Here is a 25,967-nt window from a genome sequence, read left to right on the forward strand (position 1 = left end):
CATGGGGTGACATGACTCCAAAAGTGTTCACATTTTATGTCAGTCTAGAAGGAAGAATTGAACCCTCTCTAGTCATTGAAGAGCATTTGCAAAGAGATAAGAGTTTTAGTTATTTTCTTTGCTTTTTTATCATTCTTAGTGGAACTACACCTTCTACCCTTAAAATGTGTACTGATCAAAGGTTGTGTCAAATAATTACAGAAGTTATTCTTTTCAGAGAAGAAGAATTATCCTGCTTTGCTGAACAGATTTCTACCCCCAGCAACAGCATCATGTCAAAGTAGTTGTGTTTGGAATACAACTTGAAAAAAAACTGGTTAACTATTGACCACTCCTCACACAAACTAAACTTGGAAACAAGCAACTGAAGAAATGATATTCAAAGAAATCATCTGGCCAAGTTCAAGCTGCAACAAAATTTAGAACAATGAGCCTTAAAATGTCAGCCACACAAAAATGCCCAAGGGAGATGAATAAGTAGTTTTAAAATTCTTCAGTTTCTTTAAACACACCTGTTATCATTGGATTGTCCCGATGTAGCAACTAGACTTGAAGAAGTTATAAATGCAAAGTCACTTGTGGTTTTACTGTGGCACTGCCAACTCTATTAAAAACAAAACAAACAGAAAAGTGCGATCTTACCAGTTGTTATTTGCATCAAAAGTAACCACTGTCAGTCTGATGTCAGTGATAATAGAATACAAAGAGTCTTTGAAACAAAGCTTAAAAACTGACAGTTTGAAACTGAGAATGGAACAGTGGATTAAAATCCAGTATAAAATGAAAAGATACTACAATAATAAGTGATAAAGAACAAAACCACAGTATAGTGTATGACAATAGCCTGAGTTTTAAATTAAGCAAGGTCTTCATGTTAAGAACCAGTAAAATGTATTGAAGAATGTATTTCAGTAAGTTTTGGGGTTAAAAAGTCATTAGTTGTAGTTCTGATTTTTAATTTAAACAAGGGTAATGTTGAAGGAGTATTTGTAATTACACTGTAGCTTACGGTATTGTGCAATTGTTTTTCGAAAGATGTATCATTGAAACTCTGCAGTTGTTTTGATGAAGTGTGCCAATTAAAAAGCAGCAAAATCAAATATGTCTCATTAAAGGCGTGTGCTCTGGGCCCATCTCAAGTTTCAAAGACTTTGCTGTCCTCTAAAATAATAATAACAACAATAAAAAGAATTCTGTTTACTTACCAGGTAGGGCTTAGGATTTGAGGTGGTTTGGTTTACTTGCCAAATACTTAGAAAACCTTCACCATCAGCAACACCACACTGCAAGGAACAAACTGCATTTATTAGCATGACATGGTGGTTACTGGATGCTTCATGACAGTGAACTGCTGACTTCAGGGAAAAACCCACCTGAACCACCAAACCTTCTCCTGCAAATTGAGTATCAATAACAACTATCGTCAAGTCAAAAAAAACTAGTTTAGAAGCCAAGTGAGTTCAGTGCTAATTGTTTAATGATTATCTAATGATTGATTCTCTCCTGCATACTCAATTCTTTTCTGGAAATGGAGAAAGTGTGGAAGCTTATCTTTCAAATCCTAACGTTAGATGCTAAAGCTAAAAAAGGCATCATTACTCCATGACTCTACTTGAAAATGCTTAAAAAAGTAAGATGAATGACAGCATGCCATAAAAGCATGATGAAAACAATCGTGGAAAGATTGTACTCATGAATGGTAAAATGACTCAGCTTTATTTATTAACCAAAATGAATAACATTTAATATTGTATATTCTATGCAGCCTGTTCTGTATTTTACAAAATAATTTTAGAAATATTTTTTATATTTTCTCTTTTTAGTTGAGTTCTGCCTGAACGACCTTCATGTGAAGCACAGCGACAACAAGTACATCCTTATTTCTCACTTAAGATTGATGTCCACATAATGGTAAGATTGCAATATCTCAAAGCACAATCAAAACACATTTTTAGAATAAGTTTAAATGACATTCTATGACACCTGAAAATAGATATGCTGAGAGACACTTTATATTTCCAGCTATTTCACCTTTGCTGTTTTATAGCTATGTATGGTCATGTCCAGACACCTTTAATTCTCCTTTTATAGCTTTTAACTATAATGAAGTTAAATATTTTGTCAGTAAAAGTGCAGACAAGACCTGTTAAAATAATAGAATGGGCAACATGAAAAACTGAAGAAGTGGGTATTCCTCCCAATTTCTTTCACCACTCTTCTTTCTGAATCTCATATACCTCAGAGTCACTTTCGGCCAAAGCATGTCTTTTTGTACTCTTTCTGCTCTCCACTCTAGTGGAGTACACTCACAGCCTTCAACTCATGGGGTGAATTATCCCTGTCTTCCAGGTTCTTCTAGGTAATGCATTCTGTGAAAACAATCTGGGCCAGAATGCAAAGTGGGAGGCACTTCTTGAAGATCTGTGCCTATTCTGATTGACAGCTGGACTTGACAATCTTGGGGGCCTTTTCCAGCCTTAATGATTCTATTATTGATAAAAGTGTGCATCTGTAAAATAAGGAATGTCCGCAGGCATGTTTAAAATATTTAATTAAAAAAAGGCCAGCATATGGGAACACAGATTTCTAAAGAGGGAGAACAAATAGTGTGAAAATGTGGCAAATAGGATATGGGATAGCAGTGTAGAGCTGAGAGAAGAGAAGAAGAATAAGCGTCAGGGTTTATTATAAAGCTCCCACAAATGCACAACACAATATCATTGTTCTAGGGCACTCTAACAGTTCTGCATGGCAGCAGTTAAAACTGCCTCAGAGGTCACAGCACAAACAAACATTTCCTTATGAATAAAACCTCCAACAACACAACCCCCCCCATGTTGTACTTACCTTATTTCCCTGGGCATTGAAATACATCCTTGTCACCCTGGCATTCCCAGCCTGCTGGAAGCACACCAGCTGCTGTGGCCTTGTCCACTCAAACATTCGGACACTTCCGTCTTGTGCTCCTGTAAGATCTAAGATTAAAAGATCACCATTAATGGTACAGCATTTTATAGAAAATTGTCAATTCCATGCTAGTGATTCACTTACAATACTGATGGACTGGATGTGAAGCCATTCTCTTGACGTTATTCAGATTTCTTTTAATCAGCTTTATATGAAACAAAGAAAAAATGAAATAATTTTGAAAACGACATAAATACACTATTCAATTTTATTTATACTATTATGTGGTGAGTGTCCCCTAGTTAAAAAAACACTCTAAAGCTAACATTATTTGAATGGTCTTATATCAAAGTTCCTGTAAGAAAGAAAACCACCCAGACTGTCCCATTATTTTCTATATTACAATAATTCTGTGCCACAGTATATGAGAAAACGCTTAGTTTGGTCTCTCTTTTTGGCCAGGCCTTGGTCACTATTGGCCTTTTGTGTCAATACTGGATGGACAGTATGATGACTGATGCACACTGGGTGTCTCTACTAAATAACAGATGATGAACAGCCCACTCTCCTGAGCTGCACACACAGGAGTACTCACCACACCAGCTCCAGTGCTGGTTTGCCCAGTGCCTAGCCAGGGCATGGATGGAGATGGCTGGATCTGACTCACTCCAAACGACGGTGCAGTTGAAGGAGCCAGTGTTGTGGTAGAACCACGGAAGTCAACGTCATCAGAACTGTAAAAGAACAGTTCTGTTTAAACAAATGCTTCTTTGCTCCTAATGATCTTTGCTTATTTCTCAAGAGCTTAATGTCAGTGGGTAGAAGAAGTGACAATAATGAGACTGTGTATTGATAATTTCTGCACTTATGCAGTAAAAATTCTTTCTATTAATCTTAATTCTTTCTATTAATCTTTGCATGTTTAATCTCAAGAGATGATCCCAATATAAGAATATAAGCTCCCTTGAGAAGAATATTGTTGGGCTGCTCCTGACCTGTGTGTGCAGTGTGCAGGGAGCTGGTACAGAGGAGTGCTCGCTGCAGCTGATGTAGTCACAGCTCTCAGCACAGGAATGGAGGGGACAAGAACAACCAGCATCAGCTACCACAGCTACCCTCCACACTGCACTGATGCAACAGAACTGCAGGGTGTCCAAGGTAGTACTTCCTTTATTATCTTATGCACCACATGGGGTTTTACTTCACTGTGCAGTGTAGGCATGCCTAAAGACACTAATTATCATCTTGCTTTCCCTCACTTGCAAAGCAATCTGTAACCTACTGAAGAAGAGTAATTCACGTTTTTTGTATGCTCCATTTGCGCTTATACAGGTAATACAGATGCAGCCTCACAGAAAATCAATACTCTTATTAATATAACCACAAAGAAACAATCCTACCTTTTAGATTCTCTGTCATATTCTTCCCCAATCCATATAAATGACTGAGCAGCCAGTAGAGCTGAAATATCAAGTTCTTGAACATCATGTGTAGATGCCAAAACAATTTCATTGCTGTTTGCCTATGCAGTACAAATACAAAATTTATTCTAACAATAATTAAGACATTTTATTACATTTCTTGTAGTATTTGAGGCTTACCTTGTTAACTGCAAATGCCATTATCATATCTGATTCTTTGTGAATGACTTTAGCTTTTCCTCCAGGATATCCAAGATCGGCTTCAACCTACAAAACATTTATAAAAAACCTCAATTAGTGCAAAAATCCATTTTGTAGTGGTACATTCAGAGTGCAAAAATCTATACAAAATTCATGCAAGAAAAGTTCAGTGGCCTTAGCATTGTTTCAGTAGCTAAACTTTAGACTTCTCATACTCTTTGGTGTTCTAGAAGCCAAAAGTGATATTTGAGTGTAAGAAACATGAAGTTGTGTGTGCAACACTATTTACAAGGTGTTCACTCATCCCAATTATCAGGACATCTGAAGTTAGTTCATGGATTAAAAGCCTGTCACACAGACTACACAGAACACACAGCTTCTGTTAGTCACATTAGAAAGGAAAGCCAGTTCCACAGAACTTTTAAGAATGTGCTAGAGGTTTGGGAGAAGGGATACTACCTTGTTTTTGTGATCTTCTGCTACGCAGTTTTGTTTGACCTGCTCCACACGATCTTCTACAGACTACATAACATCACACAGTCACAAACACAAAACACATGCACAAACAAATATAAAAAAAGAATGAAACATTCCAAACTAGATTTTAAAGGCCACTCTGTCAGTAAATGATGACAAATGTATTTTTAACTTTTTATAAAAGGCACAGAAACTAAGACAGGAATCTAAACAAACTCATTTAAAATGCAATGCCTCCTAGATGAACACAAAATGTATGATATAGTAAATAAATGGAGGAGTAATACACACACAAACTCCATACTTACAGGAATTCTAAAAGATATCAAATCATATACTTATTTCCCATGATATTTATGTGTGGGCTTAAATTTTCAGTTAGAACATAACAGTTGCAACCAGTACAATTTGTAAAGCCCCATATTATATATTACTATATAATATTACTTTTATATGTATATATTACTCATGCATATATACATATACAAAAATGAATAGCACATTTAAATTACTTTTTCATTATGACACACCAAAAAAAAAAAGTCAAATTTCTTCGCTAATCACTCTTATTGCAAATGTTCTGTTTATCAGGATAGAATTCATAAAGGTGAGATATGTCTTGTTTAAAAATACTTGGTTCAGTTGATATCTCAATCAACAATATGATAGTCATGTTCATTTTGAAAAAAATCCAAACACTGTTAAATGAAACTGAAATGTCAATGAAAAATGGGAAGAAAAATAAATACTGAGGATACTGAAGAACAGTTATAATTGAGCCTTGTTTTTTAAAAAAAGTTACATCCTTTGTTTACCTCACTCTGTTTTCTTTTCTTTGTGAATATATATCTTATGAAAGTCTCCTGAAGAAGTTCTTGCTTCACAAGAAAATGCCAGAGTCTTTTTGCTGGAAGAGCTGAGTAATCCTTTGATCTGGATAAAGCAGAAGAAGGAAAGAAACACAGAATATCTGGAGTTGGAAGGGACCCACAAGGATCACGGAAGTCTAACTCAAGTCTAAGAATTCCACTGCATGCCTGAGAGTGTTGACCCAACACTTCTGGAACTTTGTTGGTGGTGTTGTGCCCACTACTCCAGGGGAGCCTGTTCCAGTGGCCAGCCATCTTGTGGGTGAAGAATCTTTTTCTAATTACACACCTAAACCTCCCCTGACACAGCTTCAGGGCATCCCCTCGTGTCCTGTCACTGTCAGCAGAGAGCAGAGATCAGTGCCTGCTGCTCCTCTTCCCCTCACGAGGAGGCTGTACCTGCAGTGAGGTCTCCCCTCAGTCCTCTCCAGGCTGAACAGACCAAGTGCCCTCAAGCTGCTCCTCACACGGCTTCACCTCCAGACCCTTCACCACCGTCACTGCCCTCCTTTGGATGCTCTCTAACAGTTTTATATTCTTATTATATTGTGGTACCCAAAACTGCCCCAGCACCTGAGGTGAGGTCACCCCAGAGCAGAGCAGGACAATCCCCTCCCTTGCCTGGCTGGCCATGCTGTGCCTGATGCACCCCAGGACACATTTTGTCCTCCTGGCTGCCACGGCACTGCTGAGTCATTTTGCACTGTTGACTCAGTTGTAGTTCAACATATTGAGAAAAGCAAACTATTTTTGAGCCGAAAACACAGTTCAGTATCTGCATTTACAGACATCTCCAGGCACGACACTGTCTAAACACAGGAGGATTACCCTTAAAAGGACCTTAGTACAACTGTGTTCCTCCTCCCCCAGACATCTCATGTATTATAACTCTCCTGCTGCTGGGATTGGGTGAGAGACAACTGCTACTGAAGGAATAATAAAACAGTTTGAATAGGGTGTTCACAGCAGCAGCCACTGCCCCTCCATTCCTACAACCTCTGCTTTTTCCTCATTTCCCTTTCTTCTTGCAGCTGTGAAAGGTGCAACAAAGTAAAGGCTACTGCAGGAGACAGCCTGCTGCATAAGAATAAACAAAGGGATGTGTGAAAATCACTTCTGCAGAACACTGGCTATTAGACCTAAGAGCTAGACTACCTTCGTTTGGCTTCATTGGCTTAGGCAACAGGAGGAGAAAATGCTCTTCAGAATCTCTGTAATCAAAGAATGTGTTTTTGCTGGGAAAAAAAATACTTACTTGAATGGTGTGTTTTCAGGTTCAATCATTGCTTTATTGCGGAGAATAGCTGGTCCTGCCCCTACACTAAGGTCACTGGGGTAAGTATTGATGTAGTTTGGAGGTGGGCCTTCAAACTGGTCCATTCTATCTTGAAGAATCTGTTCCCAGTGTTCTAAATTTTTTATTACAGCAATGCCCAATGGAGATGTTACAGGGAGATCTAAACAGAAATATGAATAAAGTAAGGCTCAGAGAAAAAAACCCCTAAGTTATAGTGAGTATAAAATCCCCATAATAACATAACCCTTGAAAGGAAACGTATATGTTGGCAATTGTAATAAATAAGGAATTTAATTATTTGAATTTTAAATTTAGAATTAAAATGTCAAGTTTGACAGAAAGCCACATATACAGAAAAATAAAATGTAAAGTGGAATTTAGCATACCAGTGAATTCCAGACCAGCAATGGGAAAGAAATTCTTAATGTTGTGCAGAACTAATTTTACCATTGTCAGATGTAGAAGAGCCCAGCTGTATAAAAATAATAGATTTAGTTGTGTTAAAAAAACATTTAGAGTTATCTACAGAGTATTTTTCTACTTCAAGCAAATACACAGGTTATAAAGGTTCTATTTAACTTGCACCTCATTCAAAACTACATGCTTGAACCATTATTCTACAGCTGGCATTGTGGTACCTTATGCTGAGTCTTAAAAATGAAAATGGGTGTTTCTCAGTTGTTTTCCCCCTCCCAAAATACTACAAACCACACAACTTTAACTTCCTAATCCCTTTTTTCTGGCAAGTAAATGGGGAACTGTTATTGTGACAAGAATTTCTAATTTCTGTAATCCTATTGCCATAGACAAGTCTGCCCACAGTACTAAAATTGCTAAATAAGTACTAAATTATTAAATAAACTATTATGTTGGATGGTGCAGTAATTTGTTTTTTTTGAATTTGAAAGCAAAGGTAAGTCTATGACATAACTATTATAAAGTAGTGACAATTTCAGCTGACCTGTAAGAGTTGGCATCTGTGTGTTCCTGGATCTGCACATCGGAGAGGAAAGCGTCATCTTCTTCCTCATCACTGTGAATGCTTTCATCAGAATCATATATAACACCACTGTCTGACAAAGGGAGAAAGGGCTGCAATGCAAAGCAAAAACAATTGTATAAAAACAATATTCTCATCTCTCCTCTGACTTCACTTACTCTCATAGAGTTTAAATGACAGCAATTTAACCTATAAGCCAATGTCCCTAAAAATAGAAGTAATACAAGCGAGGGGGGAAAGTGTTAATCACTATTATTGACAAGAGCATGTTTTGAAAGTGAAGTAATAGACCTTTAGGCTTTTTATCTTTTATTTTGAGGATAATATTCTGCATCGTACTCTTATGAGTGCTCAAAATTTTCACTTTTTGTCCTTTAAAACTTAAAAGGATTTTCAATTACCTTTGCCATAAAATAGTCCCACATGCTGAGTTCTGGAGGAATAAACTTTTCTTTGTAAGAGGGTCTTTCTGCAGGTACAGGTGGTGGCACATTGCTGTCTTTTACTGGTCTTCCTGGCACCAGCATTCTCATGTTAAACCGACGGCGGTGTTTATCCATTTCTTCTGATGGAAGAGGAGGTGCTATATTCAGGTAATTAAAATATCTGATATTAGTATTGCATCTTTAAAATGTCTGTATTTCATAACTGAAGCAACTAACACTACTGTTATTGGTACTAATTTCTACTGATTTAGAATCAAAGCCAGCCTAAATAAAGTAAGTGTAATCATAAGAAGTTTCATTATGATAAATTCAATAACTGTGGCACTTAGACATTGGATATATTATGAAAAATACATTTTACTTCACATTTACATACTGGATTAAGTTCTTAGGAGCTTTTAAAAAGTCTTTTAGTTGAAAAATTTCTCAGGAAAGAAATATACTAAAAACTTTGTTGAGAAATAAAGTAATATGTAAAATATCACTAAACACTATGCTGCTTAGTTAGCAGTTACTCAAATATAAACCAAGAAATTCTTAGGGTAGCAAAGAAAATTTGAAAGACAGGCTTTTTAACAACTGAAGTCTACTTTAAAGTGTTACAATTTAAAATGACTTAATAGTAACCAAAATATTTGGAATTCGTTTTTCAAAGTGTTATTGGCCAGGCAACATTGAAGATCACACTTACTTTATTACAAGAGAGCTAGGTATTTAAAAACTATTCTGTTTGTCCAAAAAAGCCACTACCAACACTCATCTACACTGCAAGTCTTTACAAACCTTCGTTACCATCCTCTGAAACATCAGAAGCTGTAGCAGCTTGAAGGTTAAAGGAAAACAGAATACATCTCAAATGAACATGACTTACAGAAGTTATTCATGCTATCACCTTATGAAAATAACTGCCCTAAATGAGTTTAACTTATTCCATGAATGACAAATACCTGCTGTGCATACTTGTAATAGTGCAACACCTTATTACTGTTTGGTTTCATACCCTGGGGAGGGATGTCTGATTTTTGCGTAAGTTTCAAGCCTACTGGTGATTTAAAAGTCTGTGTGATTTCAGTATTGCTGAAGTTTATCACAAATGGCTGTATCTGTCTTAGTCTTCAGAGTCTGAATTCAATCTCCACTTTTGCTTTTCCTCATGCAGCATATTAACACTTGCTCATCATGTCTTTGTAAAAATCCTGGGTTTAGTTGGAGCTAACAAATGCATGAGCTGTTTCACTGCCAGATGAAGCTGGTATTTCTTCTCTGTGGCCTTGTGCCGGGTGAAATCCTACCTCGCAATAGAAACTGATTTCAGAAATACTGTTTCCTAATTACTGCAGTCATTAAATAACAACACTCATCTCCCATACAAAAACCCATAGGTATTAACACTGATTTATATCACCCGGGTTTTTTCCCCTAAAAAAACGGCTGAAAGTTCTGGAAAATGTTGTAAGTAAGCAGCTGGTATTACTATTGTTACTATAATAACTCCACTTTTTATGGCAAATTCAAAATGTGCTGGATGCCATTACAAAGGACAACTGCAAGGCTCTTATTTGTTTCAGCCTTTTAGTTAATGTAACTGTTTTCTCACCAGTAATTTCTTAAATTCCACTTTGGTCTTTAAAAGGAAGGAAGGCTCTCCTCCTAGGCTAGCAAGAGGTATAAAATGCAGGCTGTCAGCATGACCCTCATGAGCAGTGTACCTGGGATGTTCTCGGACTGCCGGCGCGGTTTGACGAGCAGCTTCACGCCGCCTCCGAAGACGGCGGCCCACATGCGGCTGTTGAGCGGGTGCGCCGCCAGCCGGAACAGCTCGTTACACGAGTTGGTGGCCAGGGCGTGGATCAGGAGACTCAGGTACACGGCCACAACAGCTTCACACAGCAGGATGTTCAGCTTTGGTTGGTCCTCGTCCTGAGCTGAACTTAAGAGGTTGATAAGTGAACTCACACCTGCAAGGAGGAAGAAAAATTCTGGGATTAAATGAGTGGGAGGACAAATGGAGAAAAAGAAAATGTTTTACCTCTACACTTTATGGTAAACACTAGTAGCCACATGATGCTTTTATTCAGATGAAACATACTATTAACAGTTTTCTTAAAATCATAAAGATCAAAATTAAAAAAAGCCCTCTTGGGTCTGGGACTTTTGCATTGCACTTCTCTGCAAACACTATGGGCAGTTCAGTGTGCCTATGAAATTCCTGCACCATTTCCACAGCTGATGCTTGTGCATCGGAATCAGCTGCTTTGATCTACCAAGTACAGCATACATGTAGGACAGTACTGTGGAAACAATAGGAGGTAGCATTGCTGGGGGGGGCTAGACGGACTGGAGGAAAACATTTCAGGGTGACAAATTGTCATTAAGTATATCCCAAAGATCATGGTCTCTTATTCAAGCAAGATGTTTGCCATATACAAAGTTTATTTTTATTTGTTTTGATATGTGAAAAAGTGAAAGGCTGTCAGTATTTTGAGAACTAAGTCAGAAACATCTGTCATTGATTACCCACTATTTCATCCCTCATACAGGACAGTGAAATAATTCTGGCACATGAAGCTGGTCCAGTAGAGCTAAAAGTAACCTTATTTTAGTCTCACCAGGCCACTGAGCAGGAGATGAATTTGGAGTTGCGTGCTCTTCAATGCTTTCTGTCCTCAGTCTGCGTCGATCACTCAAAAGCAGTCCTTGATAAACCATCCCAGTAAACTGATTTGCTTCTGTTTGACTGCTAAATACAAATAAATTTTTTTCTGATGAGAAAGTGATTGTCCCAAGTGAGAGTGCCATCATATTTTCCAACTGTTTATTGATAAACCCAGAATGGTTGGTATTATTTTATCTGTGTAAAATTGATTAGGCATATCAAAGTTGGCAATGTTTAATGTGGACAAGTATCTTTACCGATACACAAACATTTAATCCCTTTTTAAGGCACATGCAGGAAGAAATTCCATTTAGGATGCACAAAGTATTCTGCAAAAGTAGGACTGTATGAAGAGTTCCCTCTTTACCTGTAACTGTGGCTGTCACATAGTGCTTGATAAATGGATGCAGAAAGTGAAGCTGCTAAAGAATGCAGTGTGTACACCTAAAATAAAGAGAACCAATAAGCTATATGTTTTCTATAAGAGATGAGTAAAATATATTTCTTTCTAAAGGCTATTGGAAATATATTCTTCAGGACTGTCCTAGTTTTAAAGCAAATGCAAGACATAGGAACTGAATGTTACTTTAAGTTTACAGTACAGTGCTTAGAAAATTGTAACTATTTGTTCAAGATAATTTGATGGCAGTCAACACCTTCTAATGTTATGTCAAGATAATTAACTTGATTCTAATACAGAACAGCCACAGTAAACGAGCATATTGAAGCAGTGATTAAACATGTCCTGTTATGACAATGAATTTTATGGACTGGTTCCTGGAAGCTATACTATGTAACACTGCAGTTCAATGTAGTAATAGCGACTTGGTATACATAAAATACAGTAAGTTTGTGTAGTCATGATATAATAGTTTCATCTAAAACCTTTTTTTTTACCTCAGTTATGTGCTTAAAAATTCCATTACTCTCCAGAATTAACAAAATAACTGGCTCTGCCTCACAATGCAACAAAAACAGTCCAATTCTTAGAAAAAGGAAACGAAGGATTTCTTGGAAAGTTCAATGAAATCTGCAGTGTGAAGAAAATGGTACTGTCCAACTGTTAAAAAAGAAAACTTTCCTAAACTCATGCTGTGCTCATTCCTGTCTTTTCCTACTATCTTTCCATTTCATCAAACATTAGGCCTTAGATTAAAGCTATGAATTACCTTGACATCTTCAATATTGGGATGTGGTGGTGATTTCATCTGCACGATAGTGTAAAGTATATCATGGATGTGGTTGTTTAAGTACAGCACAGGATTAGCTATCACAGTTTTTGTGGATGCTATGCTTGCAGAAAGCAGTGGTAGTGTTGTGGGTAGTGGAAGTGGAGACTGAAGTTGCTTTACAGTAGTTTCCTGTTTAAAAGAAAAGACTGTATTTAAAATCATTGCTCTGAAAAAAAAATTAAAAATAGAGAAAATTTTACATCTTAAATATATTTCCCAGGTTTTTTTATCCTCTTCCACTGCTGTCTACTCAGTACAGACAAGATTTTACTGTCAAAAGCAAGTTTTTATTTACTATAATAATAAGGTTCAGACCTGACAGCCAAGTTTGTTGGAGCACATTTTGATTTCATGTAGGAAGAATATTTCATGTAATTCATTAGGAAGTGTGGAGATTGTCTGTTAAGAACCACTAATAAAAATGTACTTGCAGTAGCACAAGTTGATACAACAGTCATTGCTCTGAGTTCAGTAACAAAGCCAAATGTGTACTCATCTGAGTTTCCCAAGGGGAAACAAACAGAACCCTAAAAAACTCTTTAATGTACCTTCTAAGCCAAGTACCACCAAAACAGCTGCCTGTTGCTTATATCTGAAACAGGAGATATCTAGGACTAGAGCATGTTAAAAGACTTGCCCAGTATCAGATTATCTGCTGTAGCCAGTGTAGTAATTACCATTTACTGTAAAACATCTCCTTTTACATGAAATGTAGAAAATGCCATAACAGAGTAACAAGAGTAGTACCCTGTCTGACTTTATATTATTTGTTGAGCCTTGAAGGTAAGACCCCATTCCTTTTAGCTCCTTTGCATGATTTGCAGAGGTCTAGGAATGAGATTTTGTTTTATCTCAGTAACTGTGAATTCAATTTATTACATAGGTACCTAGAGATTGTGACCAAAATTATGTCGTAGTAACACAAACAACACTGCAGCTACAATATAAAACAGCAACATTTATATTTTGTAATCATAAGTAGCCTGATCCTCAGTGTCACATAGCAGATTCTTCAGAATCAAATAATCCACATTGGAAAAAGCAGCACACTTAAATAGCAAGTTCTTTCTCCAAGAACATTAAAATGATCATGACCATTAGACTCGCAGAACATTAGAAGCATCTGTCGAGGCACAAACTCATGCATGTGACATAACTGACAGTCTAGAAGTGTTCACATTCATCAATAGAAATGAGTAGAATTTGCTTTACCTGCTGTGACTCCTGCAGCAAGAACTTCAGCTCCATCCTTACAGATGCTAAACCTCCACCTTGTGCCCCATGAAGACTACAGTAACTGAGAAAAACTCTGAGAAGAGCTTGGTTCTTCTGCAGCCACCACTTCCGCCTCTCAGCATGCTCTCGCTTTGCCTGCAATCTCCGTCTTTCGATCTGGTGCCGTTCGTACGAGCCAATGTCTGGCTTATCCATAATATCTTCAGGGTCAAGCAGATCCCCATTTACTTTGGTATATGTTTTACAGTAGTCTTTGTCCCCTGCATCGTGGTTGCATATTTCGTGCATAGCAGCAATCTCTTTTTCCAGCCAGTTGTACAGCTGAAATCTCAGCTTTCCTCCATCCACTTCATAACCTGTAGCCAAAGTCCTCAGCTCAGTCATAAGGATTTTCAAACAGGCTCTGAACTTCAGTTGCTCAGCAATAACATCAACCTCAGTGTCTCCTGCCTCAGAAACCTCCCCATGTGGTGTCTGAGCCATGCTGGTGTCTGAGGTCCTCTCATCTTCACTCTTAGAATCAGACTTTTTCATCATTATCCCAACATCCTTGTCTTCTTCATCTGACCCATTTTTGTCTTCACCCCAATCAAGAGTAAGTGGCTCATCATCAAATTTAACAGCTGGTTGACTCCAGTCAAATTGTGCTGAAGAGTCAGCAGTACTCTCCAAAGCAAAGGAAGTTGAAATGGGTTTTGACCAGTCTATATCACCACTTCCAGCACCATCCTGTAGGGCTTTGGAATCTGAAACATCAGCTTGAATTGAAGGACTGGACGAATCTTTTTCTCCAGCTACAGTGGACTTTTTTCTTATTTTTGGAATTTTGGAAAGGACTTCAAGGGCTAGTACAGGGCAGCCTACTTTAAAATGAGCATTTGCAGTAGTGAAGAATAATTTTCTTTCTATAAGATTAATTTTATCAACAAAGCTTTTCTCAGTTTTAAGACCTAAGGTGGCCAGAGTTCCTTCTGGTGAGCTGAAGTATCTTCGGATGAGCAAAGGGTGGGTCCGAAGATAGTTGTAAAAACTGAACACCACAGGATTGCAGGACTTGACAATAACTGAGGAATTAAACAGATACAACATTTATTAAAAATGCCTTTTAGATGGTATTATTCTGTTTTGCAGTTATTTCCTGCATTAGAGATTTATCAAAACACACAAAGACAATTTTGGGTCTAGTTACCAAAATAAAATGAAATCATTACTTATTCCTCACAAGAAGAATAAAGGTATGAGCTGGATGAGTAGAAAGATACAAATTCTATCATTTGCCTCGCAGTTACATTGCACTCAGCTAAACTAAAAGGCAGCTGAGATGATCATCCAGGTAGAGATTTCCCCAAGGAAATTCCTATAGGGAATATGAAACCTATGTAGCCACCTGTCACTTAACATTAATCTTGAAGAGGTGGGATAGGAAATCCTGCTACAATACTGTTAATTTCTGGAAGCAAGAATAAGAATTCAAGTCCACTGGAAAAAAGACCAACCAGCATCCATTACTAGAGAAGTATTGTATAGAAGTGCCAAACAAAGACAGCTCTCCTGAGCTTAGCTGACAGCAGGAACTAAGTTTGGTGTTAGAGGGTTGAAGACAACCCTTGGAAAGAATTGAAAATGTATATTTATATTATTTTAAAGCATTTTTCCCACCCTTCTTTTTCTTAATAAGTTTTCCCTATCCAATTAATATTTTCTCCCTTACCTGGGTTTTCATCATCATCTTTGGGTGTTTGTTCCAATAACGTATCCAGTGCTCGTGTATAATCTTTCATTATCCAGTATGCAATACTTCTCAGAAATGGATCAGAATGCAATTTAGTACAGCTGAATCCAGTTCCATCCTTCTGGCAACCCAAAATCTTTTCATAGAGAATGGAGGTGTATGTGACAGAGGTTTCAAACTCTGATTCATACAAACGAGCAATGACCATGGCCAACTGGATGTCTTCCATTTTCTCAAGGCACACCTATGATAAGCAGTGGGGACAAGGTTGTTTTATGAGGGAAAGGGAGTTCTGTAAAATAAAGTGAATAGCAATACATGTTTCCAGGACAGATAATTTTTTCTCCTCTTATCTGTTCTTTGAAGTATAAATTAATATTCAGGTCAAAAATGTGATAAGTGATATATATCCAAGTAACATTTTCATCTGTTTGGAAAGTGGTGTATTTTTCTCACTTTTAGGGATTTTAATATGCATAACAGTACACAGCACTAAAAATTAATATGGCAGAAGATAAAAATGTCTATTTTTATTCTATCTAGTAGAATAGTTGCACACTCCAACTTTCATGTTACTACATCACTGGTAAGATATTTTTCACACCATTTCGTGCAGAATTACATCTCTGAGGAAAATACATTCTCAAGTAAAGACAAACATACTGTAAATAAATAGGCAGGTATTCTAAAGGTTCTCTAACTCCCATCGTCTCCTGAGAGATACTGCTTAGCTTATGATCCTTCTCACAGCTCCTATCGCCCTTGTGGCAAGCAGCATCATAGCCCCACTAAAAAGGAACCCCAAAACTGCCTCAGAAGAGAACTCTTGACTTCTGTTTTTTACTTAATGTTGTACCAATAGGTCATGCAGAATAGCTGGAGGTAGAACAGAGTGCTACAATTTAACTGTGCAGTTCAAACAAAGTTTTGCAGAAGGGTCACAGCTGGTACTGCCAAGAGTGCTTCCACTGAGGAAGCACTGTATCTGAACAATTATTCTGGCCTTCAAAACAGCCTCCCAGTTGCTTTTCACAGTAGTGTGGAGGTAAATGGTATGTCTGCAGGGCACAAGGGGTCCTGTGTGGACATACCATCCCATTTGTGCTGCCACAGTTTGTGAAAACTTCAACAGAGAACAGCTTGTAAGGACGCAGTGACATAGGTCAAATTAGCAACTGAAACTTAATTTCTCAAAAGTGGATACCTCTATAGCATCCTTTAGTGAACCTGCTAGCAAGAAAAATGCAGCTGACTGCTCAAAACGTTGTTTTCCCAACAAAGCAAAAGCATTTTTTAAAGCAGCTTTACGCCATCGGTCTTCATTGAAGTTGTGGCTGAAAAAGGCAGTCATCTTTTCATCATGCTGGGACCTGTATAAAGAAATGCAATGTATAGAGCTATTTATTATGCACCTTAGCATACTATCATTTGAACAACATTACTTGAAATTAAACTCTACTCTTGAATGAGTTCTGCTTTGCATTCCTGGTTCAATTAAGATTTAATCAAACTTCAAGTTAGCAGAACTCACCTAAACAGACCCCACACCACTGCCTTCTTCTTCATAGCAAGGTAAAAAAGTGCAGCATCTAAGGCATCATTGTTCCTCTGGAACGAAGCTTTTGCAACCTGTAGTGAACAAAGCCTACTATTATCGATGAAAATATAAAAGCTGCTTCTAGCTAGATAATCTGTGTTCTTTTTCACAGAGGATGGCCACGTAGACTGTATTATCTCTACAAAGCAGAAAAGTAATTTCTGTGAGAATGTTTTATTCCTTTGTAAAAGAGCTCTACACTGTAAATGCTTTTAAGAGTCAGAAAAACAGCACTATTGCAGATAGCAACCCCTCTCAAGCACAGTGGGACATTAGGAATGTGCAAATAAAAATATTTTCTTTAAAATTGTTACAGTAATTAATACTATTAGGTGAAATTCCTCTAGCAATCCGTTACTTAAAAATACTTAAGCTAATAACAGGTTTTTCTGAATGAACACTGGGTTTAAATTAGGACTCTCATGTAATTGGATTTGATTTGGAGTACTAGGATAATTGTTTTGGTCCTGGATTCTTTGATTAAACTGTAACATTTGAAACTGTATTTTTACATTAGATGACTTGGAAAATGAGTATAGTAGGCACATATAACAGCATGGCGCTAGAAACTGTAACCAGTAAAAGGTACCTTCTCGATGCACCTTCGGAGAGTGTTGATATTCCTGACCCACCAACCAATGCCCAGAGCTCTCAGTTCAGACCACTGTGGGTCTCCCTTCTGGATAGCAGGAATCATATTGATCAACTCCTCCTCAGCCTCAGAATGGAAAGCCCATGCAAAATGGCAAGTTGACAGGCCTAAACAATAACATAAACCAATATAATTCAGAAGACTAAGAGTTGCTAATAAGCAAATAGAATATGTGAGGGATGCAAAATGGGGTCTCTAACCCAAGAGCTGGGTACATCTGAGAGACACCAATTCCCTCAGAAGGAAGTAGAGCTGTTAAAGGAACAGCTAAAATATCTTTTTGCTTGTTAGGGATGTCCCCTCCTCTGTACTTCTTTCACCATTTCCCAGTACCCAATTCATAAATATACAAGAGTTATATGTTGAAGGACTGAAGGAAAAATATTCTGTTATCACAGAAGCAGACCCATTTTGAGACAGAAACCTTTCTCTCTGCTCTTTAGGTGGTAACTTCTTTTCAGTATTTCACAACAGCATTTACTCAGATTGAGCAAAGAAAAAAACCTGCTGTGATGCAAACAATGGAATATTCTTTAATATAAACCCATGCTCACGTTAGGAAATGACTTAATTCTTCCAGCAGAAACAACGAATTACATATACAGTCTGTGTTTTATCTGGTTGGGGAATTTATTCATGCCTGGAGCTGGACAGACCAGAATCTTCTACTCTAGAGCTATACTTTTTTTTTGCTATTTACAGTGCATATAGGGAAACCTACACAGAGCCTTTGCAAGATGATGGCCTTAATGAAATAGAAAATGAATAGGCAGATAATAGAAATATGACACTATAAACCAAAGGTAAGCAGATCGTGTGAGTGAAGCCATCCTTCCCTGTGAGGATTACCTTGGTGCAGCAGCTGGACACGGTACAGAGGAGGCAGGGATGTCAGCAGGCAGGTGTGCAAGCGCATGGCCAGCAGGTACCGGAGGCCACATTCATCTAAGGTATCTCTCCCTGTGCCATAGAAAACACACTTTTCAATATGCAGTTGACTGCAGTAGACATATATGCAAGTTATCATAACAGCGTGTGAGGAATGTATGTTTCTAAGGGCTGCTGAGTTATTTATTATGTATGAACTACAAGTAGATACTTGTCTCTGTTTTTCTTTCCTACTGTATCTAACTGGAATAAGTGATGCTAGCTTTCAGCTTTGTTATCCAAAGACTAAGTTTACCTTTGCTGAGAAGAACAAGAATGTCAATTCAATAATATGTCAGTTACTAACCTGAGTAATTCTTATCCCTGTTCTCATCTAGTTCAGTGCTTGTCGTAGCCACAGTGTCTGCCAAAGCTACAAGGAACATCTGCTCCAGTCGAGTGAGGCCTGGCAGACTTGAGTGCATCAGGTGGCTTGAAAGGACGCTGGCGTGTTCTCGGCCAAAGTAAGTTGGCCCGTACTGAGACAGATTAATAACTTTGGATTTACTCTCCCTCTTTTCAGGCTCAAAATCTATAAAGTCTTCAGTTGTAACGGGTTGAATCTGGAACAGATCTGAGTACTGATCCTCTGTTTTTCTCTTTGTATGGTCTTCAGAGCCCTGAGGTATTTTAGAAGTTTCTTCAGCAACATAGGTTGCATCCTGATCTGCAGCAAGCAGTGCATACAGTGGCAATGGGGGAATTGAGTCTATCTCTGTGTAGTCTCGGGTACCATCTTTCCCAGCAGTGATGGTGTCCTTGGCAGTACTGCCACTCACACTGATGGTGCGAGAAAGATGGCGTTTAGGGCCAGTCCCTTCTCCAGCTTCAGTGTCTTTGACTATTGCAACTTCTCCCGCAATGCACTTAACTAAATGCGACAGAATGGCTTTGGCTCGGCGAACTTTACCCAGGTCCATCAGTTCTAACAACTGGGTTGGATGATACTGGGGTAGAGTAGGTGAAAGAACATGAGCAGCTTCAAAGAGGCCCCCATCCTGAATTACAGTTGGAGTGCCAAAAACATCATCCACGATACCTGCCCCATCAATTACACTGGTCTTCTTCACTACTATGCTTGTTTTGAATGGATCTTGTGTTGTTGAGTCTTCTGAAGTAAAGACATCGCTTTCTCCATTGCCAAACTTGACTGCGTGTTTCCACTGGGCATAAACGTGCATTTCACAGTCCATTCCCACCACCAGTATTCCGTCTCTCACCCAGGACAGAGACACAGGCAGGGAAGGAGTGCCATCCACGGATGAAACCAGATCAATGGACCTCAGCAACACCCACTTTGACTTCACACCTTGTTTTATGCTCCCTCCTAGTGGCAAGGTGATGACAGCTACTCCCTCTTTGCTGCTGGTTTGATCTGTTACAATCCCAGAAAGCCTTCCGTACATGAAGATGTTGGCACCCACTCCAACTGTCAGTATATGTGAACCATCTTCTTTGGAAACCCAGTCCAAATGCACCAAATGCTTGATACTGGGCACCAGGTATTTGTCCTTATTCAAAAAAGCATCTGACTTACTGTAAACAAATAAATTACTATCCACGCTGATCCTTGAGTCAAGTACACTTCCAACCTTAACTAAATCATCCAGATGAATTGTCTGTTCCAAAACCCACTCTGATCCTCCAGTAGACTCACATTCAAGTATACAAACATGCATGGAAAATTCTTTGGAAACAAACCCATTATGCTGTATGGGTTGTTTGTATGCTACTGCAAGACGTCCTGTGTAAGAACAGCTAACAGCAACTGGCCTTCCAACTATGCTCACTGTACTGCTGTTGTCTTCCCCTTCATCATTCATTAAAGGCCATTTTCTCCAGTGGTACGTCTCCTTCTCCTCAGTTTTGCTGTTCAGGTCTGTCTCTACAGTGCATCTCCAGAACCGCACTCTGTTGTCTGAACAGGACGTTACTATCAAATAAGGTGCGAGGCAGACGGGGTATATCGATGAGGAACTCAAGTGTCCTGAAGTCAGAACAAACATATTTACTTTTAGTAATAGATAGTAGAATGTCTATATGATTAAGGCAGACATAACACTGTCTACCTACTGCTAGAGAACTTTACAACTTGGTGTTTTTTTTTTTTTTTTTAATTTGGACTTGGATAAGGGCAAATAATATCAGAGCTGGTTACACTTTTGCAGCTTGAACAATACCTATCATCTGCATTTCTGGTCACTATTTGAAGAAGATAAACTGGTACTGAACTAATTCAGAGAAGAGCTCTTAGAACAATGAGAGGAATACAAAACCTTATTCAGATGAGCTTAAGGTAGTTAAGATTAGGCTCATATAGCCTACAAGAAGGAAACCTAAGAGGGAAGGGGAAAAAAATAACAACAGGAGACACAGAAAGACAAACAGCAGAAGGTGTAAGTAAATCAGGTACAAAACCCACTATATACCAAACACAGGAATGCTGACAAATGAGCAAGTGGGTATAAATTGTTCATTAACAAATTAAGACTAAAAGTTACATTTCCAGCTATTAGAGCAGTAAGTTTCAGGAATAGCTTTCCTGTGGGGACTCGATACATTTACAGAAGAGTAACATGACATGGGCATGATGATTTGAAAACACCTTTTCAGTCCTGTGTTTCCTGTATCATTTATTCACAATCTTAAAAGCTGGGGAGATACTATTCTATAAACTAAGAGATAAATCAGTGGACCAACTGTATAGGAAAAATTGCTAAAGTTACCTGCTGAAGGAGTTGCTCTTACTACTTCTACACCAACAGGGAGATCCAGGGGTTGGCTATACACAAGTCTGGAGCTCAGAATGAGTTTACTGGCAGTCTGAAGGTTAGCAATTGATGAAGATCGTGGTATGGGACTCATACCAGGTGATACATCTGGAGAAGAATCCACAGTCTTCTGCTGAGGTACACTAAGCTTATTATCTGCTGAAGATGCTTCAGTTGGTTTTGCTATATAAAAGAAATGACAGCAGTGTTAAAAATTGTTTGTAAGGACAAGGCATGAATATCTGATAATCAAATTTATTTGTTTTTACAAGAGCTCAAGCTGCACACAAAATAATTATATGATGTGTGCAGGCTGTGTCAGTTTTATTGCATGCTGTGACTATTCATTTAAGACATCCATAACATTCTGAAATATTGATAGTTTGAAATAAAGAAGCCACTACCTAAGTACATTACCCACCCCCATCAACATATTTTTATATTGTTTTTAGTATAGAATGCAACCAATGTTTGTAAGGAATTTTATTACTTCTATTACACTGATATATTATTCTGAAAATTCTTGACTTTTAGGCTTCTGCTTGGCAAAGCTGACACAATTTGTTTTATAATAAACCACCAAAGTTTGTTTTATCTTAAATAATATGATAGAAATGTCTCTCTCTAAGAAAATTACAATCACTCACTCACCTAAACAGGCTTGTACAGATTTGAGATGAAGGTGCCACATTTGAAGAACAGAACAGCCACTGCTATCTTTTTCAATTACTACCAGGTAGAACTTCTCTGAGAAAGGCGGTGGACGATACCCTGTAATTTACATATTTTTTGTATACATATATATATATTAATATATAATCATATATATTCATATAGGGTCATGAAATTGATATTCAACCTAAATAATTTTCCATAGCACAATACTCTCTAAAAACTATTGACAATAAAAATCTCCATTTTAATCTTCGAAATAAATTGTTAATATATCTACCTTCCCATTCAGCTTGAACTATTTTACCAGATTATAAAGACTCTTCTACCTGTTTGCTTTCTTCCTTTACTTTTGAAGTTTTAAGTCTATTACCAAACTGCTCAGTGACTTTCCATTGTATTAACTTGAAAGGCAGATATATTGACATCATCACCAACAACTACCTATTGATACAGAAAATGTACTTCTGTTCTGTTCACATATTTCCATACAATGTAGGCACTTTTAAAAATGTACTTTGTCATATAAGTTGTTTCACTCTAAGGAATTAGAATATCTTTGTTTAACACTATTTAGAAACAATTCATATGAGCAATATATAACAGCCATTTCACTGAATTTTACAGGTTCTCATTTAAAAGTAAATTACCACAGGTCAGCTAGATTTTAGTATTCCTGAAGAACACTTTTTGGTACCGATTTTTCATATTAGTTACAGTTTATGCTATACCTTGTGATGGCTGGAAAAATATCTCAGTTTCCTTTCCTTCCACATCTTCCTTATGTGGTTTGTATCCCAAAATGAAGTCTTCTTGGAAGACATGAAGCAATTGTGTGTTTGAGCCACACTGAAACATTGAGAAATTGTTATGCTTCCAGAATAGTACAGCAAAATTTGGTTTCAATGCAATTATTTCCTCTGTGCAGTCTAGCTACCAATGAGGAACACTGTCTTTTATAAAGTTCAAAATTATCATCAGAGAACCCAAATATTTTCCTTTCATATTAAGAACAGTATGTTCTAGAACTCATCATTTGTGTATTGAAATAATTTCACCGAGGTCTGCCAGGAAAGACAAATTCTGTAATAACACTTTTGCTGCAGTTATTGACAGATGAATTAATATCTTATTAATTTTTACTTCTTTGATGTTGAATAAATAACAGCAGCAAAAATTCTGACTTTCATCCTGCTTCAGCGGGAAGACATGTCTGCAGTGAATTGCTTGGGAAATCAGAAAAAGGGAACAAATTGCAGATTTTTCTTCTCTCAGATATCTTAACATCTGTCTTTTCTGACAGCAACATATTTCTTTGCAGTAACTCTACCTCACTACAGAGAAGGCTGCTCATGGTGAAATCCTTCCCTGCTGGTAAGGGAAAATATATCCCCAAAATACAATGATGGCAGAGTTATGCTGCAAAACACCTTTTTTCTCCAGAGAAACAAGATGGTATTCCCTACACACATTTATAAAAATTCTAGGAAAATATTTTGTAAATCTGAACTTAAATTTGAAGATTCTATGCTATTGATACATAAAAGACATAGAAATGTATTGACAATGAAGACATACTTATTTATCCATATCAAAACTCCACAGTTTTCTAATTAAAATTAGTAAAACACAGTTTTCACAGGCTGCTAACAGAAAACATATATGCACTGGAGCATATATCATCAAAATAACTGAGTAAGAAGAAGGTTTAATTATCCTACCTGCTCATTGATTGAGAAGTATAGCTGTGTTAATTAATACATTTATTTTACAATACAAACACAAAAATCTTGAAGTCATACTTGGCTATCACTCTTACATTTTGGATAGTTAGATCAAGTTTTTAGGTTTGGGCTTTTAAAAGTTATTTTTGTTTGTTTGGGTTTGAGGGGATTGTAATTATTTCCTTTAAATTATGATACCATGAAAACATTTATTTAGTAAAGTTTTGTTTTCTTCAATAATTATGCTTAGAAAATATAGCTTTACTCTAAAAATAAGCTCTGAGCTCTTAGCAGCTAACAGAAAGTTGGCTTAATAAAATGCTCAAGGTATCTCAATATTCACAAAAATTCAAGGCAGACATTGTCACCATAGAGAGATGTCATCTCTCTCACGCCTTTTCAACAGATCAGGCTAATTAACAAACAAAGTCATTAAACACCCTTATGTGATACCCTTAAAGAGTCGACCACTTATTTACTTTGTTAGTTATTGCATCAAGCTCAATGATACATCCTGGTCGAGCTGTAGATTGTTGGCTCACAATATTAAACACCTCCCCAATCAGTTTCTGAAACAGAGAAAAATGGGTAGAATTAGTATATTTTTCCTTCAGACAGAAGAAAATTGCAGTTGCTTATGATAAACTGATGCTTCAATTTTTCCTGTTGGCACAAACCATAGCAGTTCTTGCAGTTGTCACTTTGACACTCATGAATAATATGTTTATCAAAGCATGTGCACTGCTGTGAGTCAGTAGCTCTTCATGGGGATGAAACATCAAGTTTTATGGAAGATAAATATTGCTAATTTAAAGATTTATCCTTGCATAACACCACATGATGTATCTGTGCAATGAGAAACAACATACAATTTCACTTATTTTTCAAGCTTTGGGTTTTGTTACAACATGTAGAAAACACCATCAGTACAGCTTATATATAAGCTGAAAGCTCTATTGATTTTTGCTGGAATGTTCCTAGTCATTGCTCCTAGGACAGATTCTTCAGACTGATCTGAATACTGATAGGCCCTGTCTTGCAGGATGGTTTATAAAATAGCAGAAAAATGGGAAAAAAATTAAAGATGTGTTCCTTCATACAATAACAGTACAAGGTAATGCTTTATTTTTCCTAAAGACACAGAAACAAAAGATAAAAGGAATGAAAAAAATGTTATTAGAAAAAAAGAAAGCTAATATGGCCCTTAGCTGATTCCCTTCTATCCCACCATCTCGGCCCTTCCTCCTACATAGATGTAACCTAAGTGGATACATCTCAGTCTTGCTCCTCTGTTTTCACCTTCCCTCTTGCTCTTGACTCCCCTTATCTGAAAGGACAAACTAAAAAATCTTGTTTTTCCCTTTCCCACCTGCCAGAGGTTGGGGAAACTTATAGGAAATCCTGGTTCAGTGCAAACACTTTTAGTAATAGCTGTATTTTTTCTGCTAATGTTTACAGACAGCTGCAAAACACGCATCTATGCAAGATATAATGTGTAAAATCCATGGCAAAAAAAGTCACACAGGACTAGAAGAAGACAAACCACTGGAAGGGGGAAAAAAGTGAGTTACATTAGTTGTATTTTAACAGTTTCAAACCAAACCATTGCTACATAAAACTCACAGATGATTCAGGGTCAGATAATTCATCCAGAAGTTTTCGTGCATCTACAACAGCTTGATAGAGCCTCAGGTTTTTGCCATCTGATGCAACAAAGCAAGCACTAGCAGAATTGCAATAGGTACCTAATAGGAGACACAAAAACATACATGAAGAGAACAGAGGCATCAGGTAGTCTCTTACAATCCTCAGTATATGAACAGGCTTCAAACAGAATTTTCATAAAGCATTGAAGCAGAAAACCTAAGCAATTGTGTGCATTAGTACACCATCATTTGAACTTTGAAATAATTCCCTTTCTGTTCATGAATGTAACCAGACCTCCTGAAAAAGGTTCAATAATCTAAGCTGAACTCATGTATGTTTACAAACACTATTCACAAAGCCCCAGTCTGTAGTACACCTAAGAGAACACTGCCATCCCTTGCTCTGGTGATGTTTGATTCACTGTCACCTCCAGGGCATTGCTTGGAAGAGCCAACTCCAGATTCCCAAGGTTGTCACAGACAATTCAGGGTAGGAGTCTAAGG

General features: G+C 37.5%; 1 protein-coding gene across 2 annotated transcripts in view; it reads right to left on the reverse strand.

Annotated features, from left to right (window-relative positions):
• The window catches only part of DMXL2 (Dmx like 2), a 47,950-nt gene that overhangs the window by 3,476 nt on the left and 18,507 nt on the right, over window positions 1–25,967 (reverse strand). The window contains exons 13-41 of one of the 2 annotated variants that reach the window (XM_066196531.1): window positions 25,441–25,562; window positions 24,297–24,386; window positions 22,825–22,942; window positions 22,073–22,192; window positions 21,377–21,604; window positions 18,958–20,637; window positions 18,573–18,683; window positions 17,661–17,830; window positions 17,006–17,103; window positions 16,679–16,844; window positions 15,454–15,718; window positions 13,719–14,806; window positions 12,444–12,635; window positions 11,642–11,718; window positions 11,228–11,358; window positions 10,328–10,576; window positions 8,574–8,755; window positions 8,134–8,264; window positions 7,559–7,644; window positions 7,131–7,332; window positions 5,822–5,939; window positions 4,989–5,051; window positions 4,509–4,595; window positions 4,308–4,429; window positions 3,503–3,641; window positions 3,052–3,112; window positions 2,848–2,975; window positions 1,206–1,283; window positions 513–604 (exon numbers count right to left, since the gene is read on the reverse strand). In XM_066196531.1, coding sequence (XP_066052628.1) covers window positions 513–604; window positions 1,206–1,283; window positions 2,848–2,975; window positions 3,052–3,112; window positions 3,503–3,641; window positions 4,308–4,429; window positions 4,509–4,595; window positions 4,989–5,051; window positions 5,822–5,939; window positions 7,131–7,332; window positions 7,559–7,644; window positions 8,134–8,264; window positions 8,574–8,755; window positions 10,328–10,576; window positions 11,228–11,358; window positions 11,642–11,718; window positions 12,444–12,635; window positions 13,719–14,806; window positions 15,454–15,718; window positions 16,679–16,844; window positions 17,006–17,103; window positions 17,661–17,830; window positions 18,573–18,683; window positions 18,958–20,637; window positions 21,377–21,604; window positions 22,073–22,192; window positions 22,825–22,942; window positions 24,297–24,386; window positions 25,441–25,562 — 6,394 coding nt within the window. The remainder of the gene's footprint in view (window positions 1–512; window positions 605–1,205; window positions 1,284–2,847; window positions 2,976–3,051; window positions 3,113–3,502; window positions 3,642–4,307; window positions 4,430–4,508; window positions 4,596–4,988; window positions 5,052–5,821; window positions 5,940–7,130; window positions 7,333–7,558; window positions 7,645–8,133; window positions 8,265–8,573; window positions 8,756–10,327; window positions 10,577–11,227; window positions 11,359–11,641; window positions 11,719–12,443; window positions 12,636–13,718; window positions 14,807–15,453; window positions 15,719–16,678; window positions 16,845–17,005; window positions 17,104–17,660; window positions 17,831–18,572; window positions 18,684–18,957; window positions 20,638–21,376; window positions 21,605–22,072; window positions 22,193–22,824; window positions 22,943–24,296; window positions 24,387–25,440; window positions 25,563–25,967) is intronic. The other variant, XM_066196532.1, reaches the window with a different exon arrangement.

The sequence above is a fragment of the Chamaea fasciata genome, unplaced genomic scaffold, assembly GCF_029207755.1.
Source record: "Chamaea fasciata isolate MVZ Bird 193981 ecotype frontalis unplaced genomic scaffold, bChaFas1.0.hap1 SCAF_14, whole genome shotgun sequence".
In the NCBI taxonomy this organism is placed as follows: Eukaryota; Metazoa; Chordata; class Aves; order Passeriformes; family Sylviidae; genus Chamaea; species Chamaea fasciata.